The 17,931-nt window shown below is 39.3% G+C and overlaps 1 protein-coding gene across 12 annotated transcripts in view; it reads right to left on the bottom strand.

Annotated features, from left to right (window-relative positions):
* LRMDA (leucine rich melanocyte differentiation associated) overlaps positions 1–17,692 on the bottom strand; it is a 606,751-nt gene extending 589,059 nt beyond the window's left edge. For 8 of the 12 annotated variants that reach the window (XM_064716263.1, XM_064716271.1, XM_064716272.1 and 5 more), the window contains exons 1-2: positions 11,744–11,810; positions 11,338–11,438 (exon numbers count right to left, since the gene is read on the bottom strand). In XM_064716263.1, coding sequence (XP_064572333.1) covers positions 11,338–11,438; positions 11,744–11,791 — 149 coding nt within the window. In that variant the 5' untranslated portion in view covers positions 11,792–11,810. Of the gene's footprint in view, positions 1–11,337; positions 11,439–11,743; positions 11,811–15,309; positions 15,440–16,279; positions 16,315–17,639; positions 17,653–17,680 lie in introns of those variants that run through there. The other 4 variants (XM_064716264.1, XM_064716276.1, XM_064716266.1 and 1 more) reach the window with 3 other exon arrangements.
* Positions 17,693–17,931: the final 239 nt, after the last annotated feature.

The following is a 17,931-nucleotide window of genomic DNA, read 5'->3' as shown; positions in this document are numbered from 1 at the left end:
TTTGTTATTTCCTCCTCCATTGACCAATTACCAGGAAGTGAGACGAAATCTACAGTAATGCATTAGTCTCCTTAATTTTAGAAACAACTTCTCTTCGGCTCAATCATTTAAATGCAGGTGAACCTCTTGTTTCAAACCACCTCTGGTTGCAGAGTCTATAATTCAGTCCCAGAGAAGTGGCCAACATTAAATGGGTTGAGATAGAGTCTCATTAGAGGTACATCCAAATTTCAAAAGCCTTTTTATTAGTGGTAGTAACAGACTATTTGATATGACTTATTTAAAGGAAGCCAAAGAATTGACAGTGCAAGAAACTGAACTGCCCTGTGACATTCCCCACTTAGACTGGCAGACAATTTACTAATTGTGCACCTGGCAGAACTAGAACCAATACTGCACGTGAACAGAGCTAACAGCTGGCTCCATTATGAGCAACACAGGGAACAAAAGAGAGAGACCACCGGCAAGAACTCAGGAGCCTCACATTGCACCTGCACCCAAATCGCTCAGCAGCACCTTCTGCAGCCTTCTGCTGATCTAAGGAGAGGAGGGCAGTGGGGAGAAAAGGCAGCACAGAGTGAGGGAAGAAAGTAAACTGGACACATACACAGCCTCTCACTTAGGTGGCTCAGTTCCCATTCCTAGAAAACATAGTACTTGACCATTTTTGCCACAGCAATTCCAATATAATCACCTTCACATATGACTGTTTCTGTGCTATTATTCCAAAGCACTTCACTGTCCAAGATAGAGAATGTATTAAATACAAGATAATAGGTAGAAAGTGTTCAGATCCTTGAGCAGCTGTGATTTGAACATTCACACACTGGACTGTCAAATTATCTTAACATAACTATGCTGGAAGCAGAGCTTTAAGAATATTCAATATCCTGTTAATCCTTGGCCTGTCTAGAACATTTTTCCTTCAGCCTTTAAGTGCTTTAGAATAATCACTACACTTTATCACTTAAGTAACTAGGTCAACTATGATAAGTTTTTCTTATCTCTTCAACTAAAATGTCTTGGAAGTCCTGAGAGTCTAAAATACAGCATCCTCATCCAGTGCTTTTGTGGCCACATGGCCTTGAGGAGTCATTGCACTTCAGCAAGTCTTGGACCTTACAAATCTCAAATGGTTCAAGGACAACTCCATTGCATTTCCTTGCACTTTAAGAGATTTTATGCTCAAGAGACTGAATGCTTTTTGCAAGGAACCTCTAAGTAATGTGTTCCTTCCTTCAAGGTTATAAGTGAAAAGGTTATCATTGATGAAGTCCTACCACAAGTCCTGAATCAAAGTAGAAAAATAATTGAGCATCACCCTCAGGTTTATATAGATTATATAGATTAAAAATATAACTGATATACATATAATAAATACACCACACTTATATATAAAGGAAATATGCATACATCTTAAAGATCTTTATTTATGTTATTTTTTTGTGCAGGGGTGTGCAAGTCTCTGTGTGTGCATGTCTCTGTGTGTGCATTAAATGCCAGTAAGCTGTCAGCAGCAGCCAACACACACTATGCTTTCTATGAAAAAAATGAGCTGGCCTTGTGCACACATCCAATTATTACTATCTGCCAATACAGCTCATATAGCAACTGCACAGGAAAAACAGCAGACACTTAAGCACCTGAAGAGAACTATGGGCCCAATCTGAAAGAGTCTATCAACCTCCCTGACTTTTGGACCAATTAAACTACCTCCTAACATTAGAACTCTTACTTGTGTTCTTTTAAAACTTATTTCTACCACTGTTGTCTCTCACCTTAGCAATGTTTTCTACAAACATGAGCAATGCTAATGGCTGTATTACATAAACAACATTCACCACTTCCAGTTGTAAACTCAGCAGGCAAATTAAATTAAAAAGGCAGAATAAAGTATTAAAAAAGAAAATAATCTTCCTGCTCTACCAGTGAGCAACTCGCTCAGGTAAGCATCATCAAAAGGGAAGACCAGAAGAAACAAAAAAATATAAATAAAAAATATAAAATGTCACATAATTGCAAGCATCAGTTCATGGGTAAAGCCTGCAACTGAGCTATAACACTGCATTAACCATGACCCTAAAGACAGTGTAATTATTGTATAGCATGTCTGGTTTGACATGCAGAATCCTGAGCCTGAGAAAAATACATGGCCCGTTTGCACTTCCACGCTCCTCACTCTTCACGCTTGCACGAGAGAAGAGTTTGGGGATGGTCTTTTTCATCTGAAAAATCATCTCCAGGATAATTTATGTAAAGATGATTTATGTAAAATGCAAGATCTCAAAAATGACACAAACCATGCAAGACCATATAAGCAAACAAGTGATGCATAAGCAAAAGCTCCATAAGTATTTTCCTGCCAAATGCCAAGTAGCTTTTTGTACCATGACCACCAGCATGTTAGTTGAACACTGGAGGACTGAGGCCCTCCTTAGTGATTGGAATCAGCAAAGCTAGTCAGTTCTTCACACCTGCAACTATATGCTGAGAATCTTTTCTATTGCATTAAGGTGAGAAGAAGATACCTTTCAACTAGAGAGGAAAAGATAGAGACAATAATTCCAGGGTTAATTCCCTTCAGCAGGTTCTTCCCTTCAGCCAAGCTCCTTGTCCTCAGACAACAGTTATTTCTGCAGTCCTTCGCTCTTGTTTCACAACAGCAATGATGAGGAAATACTGTTTTAGAGTGAGAGAGATTAAGGAAGTCAGAAAGTAATAATGATCCATCTGATTACTGTACTTAACAAATGCTCTTTATCATGCCCTTTTCTTTAACCCCCAATGTTCTGGAAAAAAAGTACTTCTCAGTCTTAAAATCCAGATAATCACGGACTACGCAAGAGCAGTCACCAAGATATTATTTTCAATCTACTACCATTCTTTGAAAACTAAAACAAGTACATCAAACTATTTCTCTTCCAAATGCCAATACTTTCCATAGACTGTGATATTCTTCCATTAATTAACTGATATTCTCTCAATCTAACATAGATTCCAAATGTTCAGAAGAGAATTCAACACAAAAACTGATTTTAGTTTAAGACTGGTTTTCACAAGAGGAGTTGGATTGACTATGCCAGTGAATTAAGTGCTCTGGGTACCCAAAAAATAACTGCAGGTTGTGTAGATTTAGCATCCAACATCACTTCAAAATCCAACTTCAATCTCTGACCAAAAAAAAGCAGTTCACTCCCTACACACTGAAACATGAAGAGAATTATGTGATGCAAACACCAGTTCACTGGGAAATGCTCTGCCTCAGTCAAAAGGATTTACCAACAGCCTTGAGTCAATGGATGTTTAATATGAAACCCTCTATCTGTTCAAGTCCCAGTTTGTCACTCATCTTCGTTCAGAAGTACAGATTTCATCTTGATTCATAATTGCAACAGACCTTTTGACATGGATTTCCCCAAAAACAGAACTTTCACCAACCAGCATACAATATTCACCAGCTATAATTAAGGATGTAACAATCAAAGCTCACAAACTTATTTTACTTAATGCCGTTTAATTTTTTTACCAGATTTCAAATTCTAGTAATCCACTCAAGAATTCTCAGGTACACAATATGAACATACACCATCCCCTAAGCCAACGGTACAGGTAAAAAGTTTTTGCCCAATTCTACCATGTGATTCACCCTGAAGACAACTCCTTCCACAATGTTAAGCCTTCCTGAGGAAAGCAGAACAGAAAACAATCCTGTGTTCTGATCTGTCAGGTACTGTAAATCAATGGATGATGGCCAGCACGGGGGGTCAGAGGTATATATATACAACAGTGTTTTCACAGTCTGTTAGTGACTATGGGGCCATAAAAAGTCAAGCAAGGATCAATAGCCAAAAAGAGAGGCTGCTGGGACTGAAGAAGATAACATCCACCCTTACTGAAATACAACAATTTCTAGTACCTATTATTAACATATTACTGAGTTTGGAAAAATAACTTTTCCATTAAAAAGTACAGCTTACATCCATGGTATAGTATGCTGAAATCAGTTTGATATTTAAGTGCATACTATAACCCATTGATTTGGTATTTTTAACAACAGTCATTGAATGGTCCCCTTCATATCAACAATAAACCAATGACCAGAATTAAGACACAGCAGGAAAATATACAAGTCAGAAAAACATACAGATAATGCTTTGTAGTGGCAAATATTCTATAATCACATTTAAAGTTGACAAAGCAACAGAACACAGGCATGGCTGCTGCATGCGAGAAAAGGTGTATCTTAACAGTTTTAGTATTTCCAAAGATTTAAGGTGGGGGAAAAAAGCTAAATTACACCTGGTTCCTGTTGAAATGCCACTTTTTAAAAAGGGATGGCGTGGTGGGAGGGAAAAGGAAGGGAAGAAGAGAGCAAGGAGTAGATTTAGGTTTGATGTCCATTAACTGCCCACAGCAGAGTTCATAGCTGAAGTTAGTAATTGTTTTTGTTATTGGTAATGCTCTCCTTCTAGTTTTCCAATAGTTATACATCTATAAAACTTTCTCTTACGCAACTCCCTAGGCATTACCCACGTAGAAATAAGCCATCAACATACGTGTCTTCAGTCCATCTAATACAACAAGTTCTTTCAGTAGAAAGATAATTACACAAAAGGTAGTCCACAGTGATTAATAAATATGTAAGACTTCAACAGAAAGATTATTATATCTGTAAATAATTGCAGTGATTCCTCATGTATAAATATTTAATTCAGCAAAATTATTCTAGGAGCTGAATTGTTTCTAAAGACTGACCATTCTTAGCAGTGTTACTGTACAAGTATTTTTAAACACCCATAACGTTTCAACATTATTTAAAAAAGAGTATATTGTGCTTATTGTAGGACATCCCTTTAAGGGTAAACTTTGAGTATCCACCTCAAACTACACACCTACTAATTTGAACTTGATACATTTACTGCAATAGTAGAAGAAAAATTACCAAGAATTTATAAATTTCAGATTTCTTAGCCACGGAAAACATTATCTTTTTGCTGAAGTCTCTGTATACAATTCCATTTACCTTCAAACCATAAACAATAACCAGAATAAAATTTACAAACATATGTAAATTATTGTTTTCTTAAAGAAAGAAATCTCAACTACTACTTAACATTTTTCTTAAAAGAGCAATACAAAATCTTCAATAAGATTTTTTAAAACATATACATTCTCTTTTCACATAGTAAACTGTCGTCATGCTTGAAAGAAAAGAAAAAAACAAGGAGAGTGAAACAGATTAACTCCATAGCTCCAATACACTTATTTCAGACAAGATACTATAAATCATCTTGAAACAAAACAGGCAATTATAATGTGCACAAATGTTATGATATTATGCATCCCTACTGGTCCAGTGGTTTAAATTATTGAAACTGATGGCTGAACAAGGGCATACTGTTTCAACACACTTAGATTCCGTGAACAATTCTTCCCCCAGCGATCCAGTGCTCTGCAGATCTCTGACATCAATAGACAGATAAATGTTTCTTAGATTATTCAGGCAACATCTAAGGGGATTAAAATATATGCCCAAAATTTCTCAAGCAATATCCTTTCTAAAGGATCACATAGGCTTTTCTCCTTTCAATACTGGAAGAAGCATCTAAAATTAAAGTAAGTAAGTACATACATCTTCCTCCAAAGCATTCAGTGAGGACCAAGCAGCTCCTTTCTCCTTGTAACCACTACCCCAAATTTCAACCCTCTTCACCTCAGTGTAGGGGAAGCAGCCGTGAGAGCCACAAGACAGAATCATTTCAAAACACAATCAGCTATTTGTAAACACTCTTTCCTGCAGAAAATCTGCAACTGTTAGTTGCAGGAAAAAGCAGTACGTAAGGTAAATCAATTAGCTTGCTAATTTCTCACCCTCATTCATTTAGCTCTGCACTGTATTTGTCGTAATTGACTATAATTATGTTAATTACCAACTCCAGCATAATTACTATATTTATTGTCATTGAGCACACTATGTACCCAAAGCAAAGCTGGCATTTGTTGGGCATCAAAAAAAAAAATAAATAAAACCACACAACTGTCGGGAGGGGTTTCTCTGAAAACTGGCTGATATACCTTCAGCAAATGAAAGGGCAAAAGAGATTTCATGCAATGCTAGTTTGAAAGCATCAGTTCATTAAGGATATTAATTTTCTGATAACTACACATTTAAGCATGACACACTGGAGCAGTATCTACAGGATTTAGCAATTATTAATGCGTGACAGTTTCAAATGCTAAGTGAATCAATTAAACAGCAGCATTCACAATTTGAGAAGAGATAACTGCTTCATAACTGCCTAAGACTACAATTTTCACATGACAAAAAAGGGCCATTCAGGCTCCTTCAAAACCTGACAGGTCAAGAAAGAAGTTTGAAACAAAAGCACCTTATAACCATCATCTCTCCTCTTTACTTGTCAGATCAACTTTGCTAGTGTCTCCGCTGAAATGGCATCACCATGCCAGCTGCCACAAGGTGATTTTTCATGTCTTGTCAAAGAAATCTTTTATTCTATTTGCTCTGCATTAACATGTTACATTTATTGATCAAGCCCTTTCTGCAGCCACAGCAGGGCACTGTGCTCTTATGCCTAAGGGGGCTTTGATGTCCTGGTGACATTCTAGACCGAATAATGCACATACTAAATGGATTTAATGCAGAAATGTGTTTGTGCATGACAGCTACATTAATAACAGCCCCTCATACTGATAAATATGCAATTGCTACGATTAAGAGTTACCCAATTATGGGGAAAATATTTTTCTACCTTATAAATAAAACCATCAAAAAGTTTTAACAATAGTGCATTTCCTTCAACATTTTAAAGTGCTATAAAGATGAGTCTAAAGGCTTTAAAAATATGTCATGCTTTGTTTTGAATTCTGGCTTTTATTTCCATCTCTCTTTTGTTGTTCATCTTCCTGTTCTGCATGTCTTATTGCTGCACAGACCGGGAAGGTGGTTAAAAAAAAAAAAAAAAGCCTTTCTTTCACATGCTCAACTTACAAAGAGGAACATGCCCTGTGAAAACTGAAGTCCATTTTCAGGCTGCCACTTGCATATTCCCCCAGGCTAAAAAACAGGAGGCAGAAGAGAGAAAGAACAATACCTAGTCCACAGAGAAGATATTACAAAGCCTCAGCTTCACAAAAGTCATGGAGGAACATTCCAGACTAGGACTGAAGTTCAAGGGAATGTTTTCATTCATGCACCTTCTTCATCACACAGTGGAAATTATGCACAAGCACATACTGTGCAAATTATTCAGGCTCCTAGCAGAAATAATCTGCACCCTAGAGAGAAGGAAGAGATATTTGTATCTCCATGAGCACAATTATTGGATTAATCCTTCCTCATTGGCCAAGATTAAAGATTCACTATCCCTTTCACCTCATAGCTTAGACCGAGAAGAAGTCTCTCTAAGAAAAAGGAAAACAACTCACATGTTTAAAACTACTGAGGACAAAATCACAAGATGGACTTCTCAGTGAATTGAACTATAGATGTTATTTATAAAAGCATGGCACCTGTTTGTACAAAACCACTGACATCTGTTATTCAAGCACTGGAGTGCATTTAGCCTTCAATGTGAAAGGAAAAAATTTGAACACATTCATCTAGGACAAGTGAAAAAAAGCTTTGAATAAGCTGTGGGTTGTTTGTTTTTTTTTTTCTTCCCACAAGATAGCAAGATGCATCTAAACTAAAATCTTGGTATTTCATCCAAATCTCTACCCCCTACCTCTACTACATCCTTCTTACACACTTACTTTCCTTCCTTCACCAGTGATTACTACTTACCTTGTTCTTGTTTTAGTGAAATCTTCAATTTTCCATGATCAAAAATAGTTTTTCGTTCCACCTTGAAATCCTTTACAAAGTCTTCAGGTAACACTAACCCTCACACATCAGTGTCTCCTCTTCCCATGCTCTGTGCCATCACAAAATGAGAACTGGGAAATGTTTTCCACCTATTATGAAAGGACCCTGTTACTAGGGAAGGCTATCAAATACAGTTGCCATGAGAAGTTCAGGAGCAGATATCCAAAGCAAAATATCTCTGCTGCTGAAACATGCCTTATTGAAAATACACAGTGTAAATAGTTCATTTCTAGAATAGATGAAATCCACTATGAAATCAAAAGAGCTGCTACAACTCAGGCTGTACCACACCAATAAAGCTGCACAATCACATCATAATTTAGGTTGGAAGGCGCATCTAGAGATCATCTACTCCAATTCCCTGCTCAGAAAAGGGGGATTTCAAAATTTAGATCAGGTTGCTTGGAGTTATGTCCAGTCGCATTTTAAATACCACCCAGGGTGGACATTCCAGAGCCTCTCTAGGCACCTCTTCCACTCCACCTTCCCGGAGGTGGCTGGAAATTCCCTTGCTGCAGCTGTGACAACTGCCTCTTGTTCTTTTGCTGTGCATTTGACAAGATTTTGGCTCCATCTTCTTCACAACCCTCTCTCGGCCCCAAAAGGAAACAAAAGATATTAGAAAGTATTCAAACAAAATCAATGCAATGAAAACAGCATGAAAAGAAATAAGTCACAAGTGGACTACAGTTGTCTGGGATTGAAGGATTTCCACCAGCCAGAGACATAAGCAGGAGGCAATCCAGTGGCACCACATCCTGCCCATTAAGTACACACACATTTTTCTCTTTGCCTCACACACAGCAAATTGCTGTTACTCCTCCTCTTTCCCAAAATTCCCATTTAAGTTCCCTTGTACCTTTCACCTCTTTCTTTCCTTTCCCTCCCAGGGAAAAGGGGAGATGTGTAACCACTGCAACTGGTAGCAGTCACTTTGAGGAGAGACACTAGCTCTTGGAAAAAGGCAAACAAGAACAACACAAAAGCAACTGTTTGTGATTATGTATCAAGTGTTGATATTAGATATACCACATCTGATGCAAAGATAATTAAACATCTACACAGCCCCTAAATTTTAAAAAAGAGGAAGGGGCTCTAGCCTGGGAAGAACTCTGAAGTCAGAAAAAAAAAACAGTGAAAAATGTACACTTTCCTCTGTATTAAACTGCCAGTTTAAAAGAACTATTGACAACCCTCCCCTCCTCTGTTATATGGACACACCCCAGGCAAAAAGAAAATAACCAGGGAAATCTTTGTAACAAAACCATCACATGTAAGAACATTTGGTTTTCTTTTTTCTTTTCAAAAAAACACACAAACCCTCATCCAATAATAAATCAAATTATAATGAAAGCTAACATCTTTACTGCAAATAACTACAGTGCTAGCAAAACACAGCATTCTCTTCATCTTTTCCTATATTTGGTCACCCTTGGTCTTCTTCATTCAACTCACACCTTTACCAAGGGACAACAGGAGACAGTAAGTTATATTAAAAAAATCAAACTCCTTTCTAAATCAACATTAATTGTAGGGATTGTTTCCCCACTGAAAACAACAGGCTAAACTCTTCAAATTAAGCATTTACTGCTAAAAATCAAAAAACTCGTCACTATACTACAACATTGTTAGATTTTTAAGTAATAACACCTGTTTAAAGAAGAGGTCACTGCTTACACTTGCTTCAACAACTGCCCAAGACATTACTCTATATTCACATTCATTTAAGGTTATGGCATTTATTCTGTATCTTTTCTGACTTTCTCAATAATATGTAGGTAGAGGGCTAATATATAAATGCAGACCAGTGTGAACAGCTACTGCACCATAAATACTTCACAGCTACTGTACCATAAATACTTCACTCTTAGTTTCCACACGCTTAATAAACCTAAGCACTACTCAAAATGAGAAATCCTTACTGCTCTCATACCATTTAGTATTACCTTCCCAAATGAAAAAAAAAAAAAAATCCACTTCTCCCCTTTCCCAAATCTGATTTCCGGTCTTAAAATACTTTTATAGATTTACAACTACAACTTCTCCTACATCACAAGCTGATTGTTCTTCCACAAACCTCAATAAAACCAAATTATATCCCTTCTGAAAAACAAGCTAAGTGTTTTTGAGAAGAGAAGAAAAGAAGGAAAGAAAACACAAATTTCAGAAATACATCACCAATTGTGCTCTCTATGAAAATATGATCAGGGCTTTAAAGTGGTACTTTACACCCAAATTTAGTGTTATTATTTTACTTTATGAGATGAAACAAAATCAGAGAATTGCTGTTCAAATCATGCATTAACTGAAAGAGACAAACACCTTTTTTCCCAGAAACATAAAGAAGGAGCAGTCTTGTCAACATGCTAAATCTTAATATACATACAGACCCTTGAATTATCTTCAGGACAAAATAAAAAAAAAAAATTACCCTTTGATCCCATCCCCCAGCAAAATTCTCTTTTCTGATTACAATATCCAACGATACAGAGTCACAGTATAAGACAGCAACAATCCACAGATTTAGTGTCTCCTTTGCTCAGCTACCTCTTACATGTATGATTCAGTCTTTCAGAGTTAACAAAGGCTCAGAAGAACATTTATGAGCGTTAAGTAAGGTAAAAATCAATGGTTGTTTCTTCTAGGAAAACAAGGCATCAGCACACAACTTTCTGTATTACTCTTCACAAGCAGACAAGCTTGCCCCCAGTAAAATAAAAGGAAAATTAGTTGAGTCCAACCCTACCTCCACAAACCTATTTTTTTATTAAGCAGACAACTGCACTCAAATTCTTCCTCCATACTTACCCACATTTTTCAGCCTGAAATATACTCTGCTGCACCTCAGCAGGCTCTCTTATAAGGATTAAATGAAATGGGATGCTGTAGTAGCTCACAGCAATACTACAGAATCCTAAACCAATCCATATATTAAAATACTTAAAAGGAATTACAAATTCGAACTGTGCCTAGCTTTAGCACTTAACTACACAGATGCACAAAAATAAAATTATAGAACAAAACACATCATCTGGGAAAAGAGCATTATAAAGCATATATAGTAATAACCAGAAATCCATAAATAAAATTTTTAGAAAGGGAGAGAAGCACATACTTACTTGTGTTTTGGTTAAGGAAAATTTACTTTTGATCCCATTTTTACTCCTTCAGGTAACGACGTTTATTTTCCAATTTAAGTAGAGGACAAAGCATAAGCTTCTCAATGGGCATAATTTATGTTAACACATATTACTTTTCCAGACTTACCTGGTTATTTGTACTCCAAGTGTGGGAGAAAAGGAGACAAACATTACCTGTAAAACAGTGTCATCCACTTGACAACATTTAAATGTACCCAATGTACATTCTTCTACTTTGAAAAAAAAAAACCCAGTCTATTTCAGGAGGTGGAATTCCACACTGCCCTTGAAAAACTATATACTGCCACATACCTTAGCAAGTTGAAGCTAAGATCTAGCCTTTTTGCCATGTGTCCATATTTTCTTCCTAGGAATTCTGGAATTTCTTCACAGTCCTGACTAATGTAGGACACCTGAGAAAGAGAAGCAACAGGGAAACATTTCACCAGTAGATTTGGGTCCCTGTCCAGATTTTGTCTCATTGATAAAACGATAACATGCAACGAATTGGCATTACAGCTTTAAACTACATAAATTTTACAGCTATAAAATCTATCACACAAACTCATTTTCCCATTGATACCATCTACTTAATATTTATCATATCTATAGTCTTTATGCATGTTTTGTCTCCTTCCAGTAAAAATACTTCAATTAAATGTATCACATTTCTTCTATTTCACTGTTAATACTTTGATCTAATGTTACTTCACATTACCATTCTGGCATGCTCCAGAAGAAATTTGTTTGAAGGACCAGAAGCCATCCAAAGGATCTTCCAGTTTGGCCCTTCACATACAACAAACAAAGGTTATTTTCTAAATTCAGGTGCAGAAATACCTCAGCAGTGTATGGTCAATCCATTCTAACCATTCCTTGAGAAGATTATTACTCCCAGTAGCACACTAGGGACAGAGCAAGAGGGCTGCCCATGTCCATGAAAATGAAGCATGCAGCTTCTTTTCAGACAGTCACAGAAGTCTCAAAGATTTCTGGCTTCTCATTACCTTCACATACATGTACTCTTTTTCATACCAGCCCATCTAACCCATCTTCAGCAAACACAGGAAGAATTAGTGGTAGCACAAAACTCAGATTCTGTTTGGTTTCATTTGTTTTTAGTCAGAATGAAGTGAGTGACAATATTTCCAGAAGAACAAAAAGTAAAGCAGCTAAACTTTTTCTATCATTTCTGCTGTACCGTTTTAGAAGTCATTGGTTTGATTTCCCACAATCCAGAAGAAATCTCACAAAGCTTTTCAAAACTATTGTCAAGAATTCTACACATCTATATTGGCTCATCCTTTCTGTGTTCAAAATACTGACATTTCAGATTTTGTGCTGCAGAGATCCTAGTTTCCCTTAATGACCAACTAGCAAGTTAAGCACTATGTTAGACCACTATCTATACAACACTGTTATTATCCATTTGTTTAATTATAAAGTCAATTTCAATACCATATTCCACTAGTGTAAAATACACTGGATGAAAAATATGCAAAAAAAATCCATCAAAGTTGTTTTGATAGTATTCCACCTTCTGTTAAAACAGAGACTCCTCTGCAGAGCAGACTGACAGTATGTACTTCTGCAAGTCATCCTGATCTCCTACGCTCTAAAAATGATTGCATCTGATAATACTATATGGCATTCCATTTAATTCATTTTGTTCAATAACTTCAACAGATAAAGCTGACAACAGTGAAATAATTTTTATGAGCAGAAAACAGGTAGCTTGAAGCTCAGTTTAACAACTTCTTCCCCTTGTTAAATCAGACCTGCTCTTGCAATATATTCTGGCACCAGAACATACACACAACTTGAGCAAATATAAGAACAAAAGGGAAAGGAACTGTTTTGGGTAGTTGGCATCCTAATCGTTTCTATATAACAGAAAATGCTTTACAGAATTTATTGAATTAAACATGTTGAGGTTTTCCTCCAGTTTACATCTAAGATAATCACAACGTGTTTTACAACATACACAAAGGTATGCACAAAAGAACTGCATCATTCTTCACTGAATTGCAGATTTCTTTAAACAAATGCTTGCAAACCCTTTGAAAGACATCACATTAACAGCTTAACACTTTGGATTAAGCATTTGGTTCAACATAACGGGTTGAAACAGAAATAACTAAAATATGATGCCTATTAACACTGGGAGGACAAGAATGTCTTGAGGAGCTACAAACACAGCAAGAGCACAGACCCTCACTTGGCTTTTCACCCAGGGAGGCGTGGCTGAGAAGGAGCAGGGGACTCTGGCCTGCCACACACTGCTTCAGAAACTTACCTGGCCATCAAAGCCCTATCCACGAGAATAGAAGCTGAAGAAAAGGATTCATACAAATGTCATTTAGAGCACACAGGAGACAAAATACATAAAATGTTTCAAAGGTTCAACCTTTGAACAGTTATAATATGTAAATATATTCACACAACTGGTGCAAACACATTATTCACAGGCATATTTGCAGATGACATATTGTTATCATGGCCTCTCAATGCTGAGGCCTTGTAAAGGCATTTTACTTCCACAGAGTCCACTTCAGCACACTCATAGTACAATGCTAATATAAAACGAAATGTCAGTAGACAGAAGAAATGAGAATATTTCTTCATTTTCATTGTTTCACTTCAAAATAATTTACTCAGGAAACAATAAAATGTACATAACTCAGTATTCTTCGTTTTGCTTCCTCTTCAAATACCCTCAACATGACTATGAGCTTCCAAGTACATATCCAGAGACATCACCACTGAGAGATGAGAGCAAGCATCCTTTTCCCAAGACTCCAGCTCTTTGGCTGCAAAGCACATCAGTAATAGCAGATTCCTTAGGTTTTTCTATACCAGTCACAGACCATCACACAGCATTAAAAACTGGATGTAGAGGTTTCTGTGACCTAATTCTCTAAGATATAGTGAAGGTTGGTCGCAGTCAGTCATTACTGGTGGCCTACTCAATACCCCACCAAAATGTTCAGTTTCCCACAAACGCCAGTATCAGATAGGCTATGGAGGCCTGAGATATTCTAGCAAACTCTTCAACACACTGTATGCAATTCATGAAAAAGACATGTTGTTACAAAATATTCAAAACATAAGTTTAACTATCAATAGCAGTTGCACCTCTCTTCTGCTTTAGTTTCAGAGGGTATCACCATTTAGTCTCTGTGATCATTCTACAAGGATACTGTAATCTTAATAACCCATAGAGTAACGTCTTTATGAAGGAATGTCACCAAAAAGGTCATGTATGAGCTCTCAATACTGCACATTCTCTCCCATTGAAGGGAGCTACATCTGGAGAATATTTCCAGTCAGCTGAGCATTACATTTTACACTATGCTGTTAGAAGATTGTATGCTGGGAACATAGCCAAATTAAAGGGCTCAAGGCATGCTCAAGGGAAGAAGGCAGTGGGTCACACAGTGCCAGGGTGCACCACAGAGACTATTTCCTGCAGCAGCTTCAAAATCAGCCAATTAATTGCCTTCATATTACACACATATTTACATGAATTCCACACAGAAATAGTGACCAGATTAAAGAAGCAATTAGATGGGCAGCACCCTGGTTTAAAGGCAAACCATTTTCAAAAATAAGACAAGCTTCCTCCTCCTTAGGGGAAGAAAAAAGTTCTAACTTTAGTCACAGGTTCATCACTAATGTCATCAACTTTCACAAAGAATTTTTTTCAGTAGCCATACAAGGCGCTGGGTAAAAGTCAGCGGGCTGTGTTAATTTCCCAACTTCTCCTAAACCAAACCGAAACAAACATGAGCGGTTTCAGGAGGAACAACAAACAGCAAATTTCACTCCTTCTCCTTCAGCTCGCTCCCGCGGCCCCCCAGCCGGACAGAGCAAGCGCGGTTCGGAGCCGGAGCGCATCCCGCTGGGAGCGCGCTGCGCGGGAGCCCCGGGGGCGCGCCCGCCGCACGTCAGCGGCACCGGCAGCGCAGCCCTGCCCGGCCCGGAGCGCCGTTATCCGCCGGCGCTGGGAGAGCACCCCCGGCACCGCTCCTCAGCCCCTTCCCTTCGGCGGCCTCGGGACAGCGCTGCGGCGACGGAGGCGATACCTGCGTGGCGCGGCGCGGCTGTAAAACTAAACCGGCTCCCACTGAGCGGGAGCGGCACCGGCACCGGCAGAGAGGCGGGAGCCGGCGCGGAGTGGGAGCAGCCGCTCCCGGTGCTGGGGGCGGGACGCGCCGGCCGGGGCGCGCTGCCCGCGGCAGGTGGGGCCGCGGCCGGCCGGCCTTGCGGGCCGCGGACACCTACCTGCGCTCCACTCACCACGGCCCCTGCCATGCTGCGGGTGGCCGCGCCGGAGGCTCCGCGGGCTCGGTGCCGGGCCGGGCCGCTGCCTGGCAGAGTCAGCTGACGCGGGCGGAAGCGCGGCCGGGCCGGGGGCGGCGGCAGCGCGGAGCTCCCGCCGCCTCCTGCGGCAGGGCCCAGGGCGCAGCCAGGCCCCAGGCGGTGGCAGCGGGAGCTGGCGCGGCCCGAGGGCTGCGTGCCCGGTCACGGTCATCCTTGTCCGGCGGCTGCCCCGGGCCCCGCTGCGACATCCTTCCTGGAACATGAGCTCAAAGCGGCACACAGCGACTACCGTGCCTCGCAGGATCAGCTCGGTTGGAAAAGACCTCTTAGACCATCCAGTGCAACCTAGGACCGAACACCACCACGCCAGCTAGACCATGGCATGAAGTGGTTCAGTGTTTCCTCGTTCAGTTTGTTCTTAACACCTCTCGGGACGATGACCCTACCACCTCCCTGGGCAGCCCATTCTTATGTTTAATCCCTTTTTCTATGAAGAAATTCTTCCTATGTCCAACCTAAATCTCCCCTGGCCCAGCTAGAGGTACATCCTGTCGGCAGCTGCCTGAGAGAAGAGACCGGCCTCCACCTTCCTAAACCCTCCCTTAAGCTGCCCCCACCCTCACTCCAAGCCTTCTCTGGCTAAACAACCCCAGTTCCCTCAGCTGCTCCTCGTAAATAAAACTGGTGCTCCAGACCTTCCCCCAGCTTCTCCGCCCTTCCCAGCGCCGGGGCAGCCCCACGTGCTGGGCTGTAGCGGTGATGGAATAGGCCATGGGAAGAAGTGATCGAAATTGCCAATCTGTGACACTGACAGAAGGATCACACCTTGGATTTCAATTCCTATAAGGTGCTAGATTACTTGGAATATTATCTGTACTGACTGTCCACCTACTAGGCAGCTCATTAATTTGTGGCATAAAACATAACTTACCTTTAAGGAGATGTATGTCACTGGTAAAGCAACACCTGCAGGAAAAAAATAAAAACCAAAAACATGCTATCTCCAGGAAAGGACCACATTCTCATAGCAATATTTTTTTGTTTCTAGAACATAGAACAATTTGTGTGGAAACCAGAAATACCTTGCAAATGATCAGAAAACCCTGTCAAATGAGTCTTTCCAGGACAAGAATTAACTAACTAAAATAATGGAATGATAGTAGGTTATCACTGCTCAGGCAGACTAGAGGAGCTACAGGTTTTCTGTAAGAATTTTATATAAGACTTAAAGGTTTCCCAAGCTTGGATCCTAAATCCTATTAGTCATCTACCTACCTCTTCAGCTGCCTAAGCACCTTTAAAAATCTGGCTCATTTTTCCCCTTTCTGCTAATATAGCATAACTCACTCTTGCTGAAAGCGGAGGCACATGCTGTGAGGGGAAATAAGTTTCAGGAGAATATGTATTCCTCACTGCAAACCACTTTCTTGAGTTTATTCAGCAACACAGCAGAAACCCATACTGTACTTGCTGCTCTACCTCTTGGTATCAACAGAATAAATTCTTGGTACAGCTGTGGCACTACAACTTCCCTACAGCCATCCCTCCTTCCTCAGTGACTGCTGGACAGGAAACACAAATAGCTGAGGAAAAAAATGTTCTTGCTCCCTGTTGTTTTAATGTATTGTGTTAGAAATGTCAATGGGCCAACATGCATAAAAATCAAAATATGGCCAATGAATAAATCACTCCAGTGCTTTGCATGATCTAATTTTCCTTGTATCATGTAAGACAGAAGAATCAAACCCTTCAGCTACAGTAAATAAGCTGATCCTACACTGATGAATAAAAGCTCTGTTTCTCTAAGAGTTTTCCATCCAGGCATACTTGCTAGTTCAGATCATCACTCAGCATGCTTCAAACCATCGGGGCCTTTATTTATCTATTAGATTATATAGTAAACAACATATGCCAAGAAAAACAAGTACTATGTGAACTGTAAATTTAAACAAAGCAATACATTCTCCTCTTTCTATATCTACTTTTTATCTCTCTTTTAGCTGCAAGCATGTGGTTCCCACCAGAATGAACACATACAGCTCAAGTGGCCCACTGCTACAGTATTTGTCATAGTGGAGTAAATTCAGTTCAATACTACACTCACGTAAAATTGGAATAACTATATTGAAAACAATTTAGCATATCATTATCTACATTATTAGGATTAATTTTAGTAGAGTGTTAGCTGTCATTTTAGAGATATCTATGAAGAAAAAAATCCCTGCCTAAATAGTTTACAAAATAACCCACACAAATAATAGCAAGTTTGGGGGGTTTTTCCAGCTTCTTACATTGCCAGTTGCATTAATCTGCCATTGATCCTCCTACTTACTAGGCAAGACCTTGTCTAGAGGGAAAAGTTGCAGGTGCAGCTCCCTAAACCAGGTGACTTAAATTGACTTTATCATCTCTTCAATCAGTCGAGCTGAATTTTCTAAATTACAAAAACAACTTAAAGATGTGGCAAACTGTTTTAAGTGCATCAGGCTTATAGTCGTTCTTTTGAAACCAGTTCAACATTTTCTTGTGCAGACATGGCTTAGATTGTTATCTGCCATGGATAAATAATAGATCCAAGTCCCA

The sequence above is a fragment of the Zonotrichia leucophrys genome, chromosome 6 (genome assembly GCF_028769735.1).
Source record: "Zonotrichia leucophrys gambelii isolate GWCS_2022_RI chromosome 6, RI_Zleu_2.0, whole genome shotgun sequence".
In the NCBI taxonomy this organism is placed as follows: domain Eukaryota; kingdom Metazoa; phylum Chordata; class Aves; order Passeriformes; family Passerellidae; genus Zonotrichia; species Zonotrichia leucophrys.
This window is presented reverse-complemented; position numbering and strand designations above follow the sequence as displayed.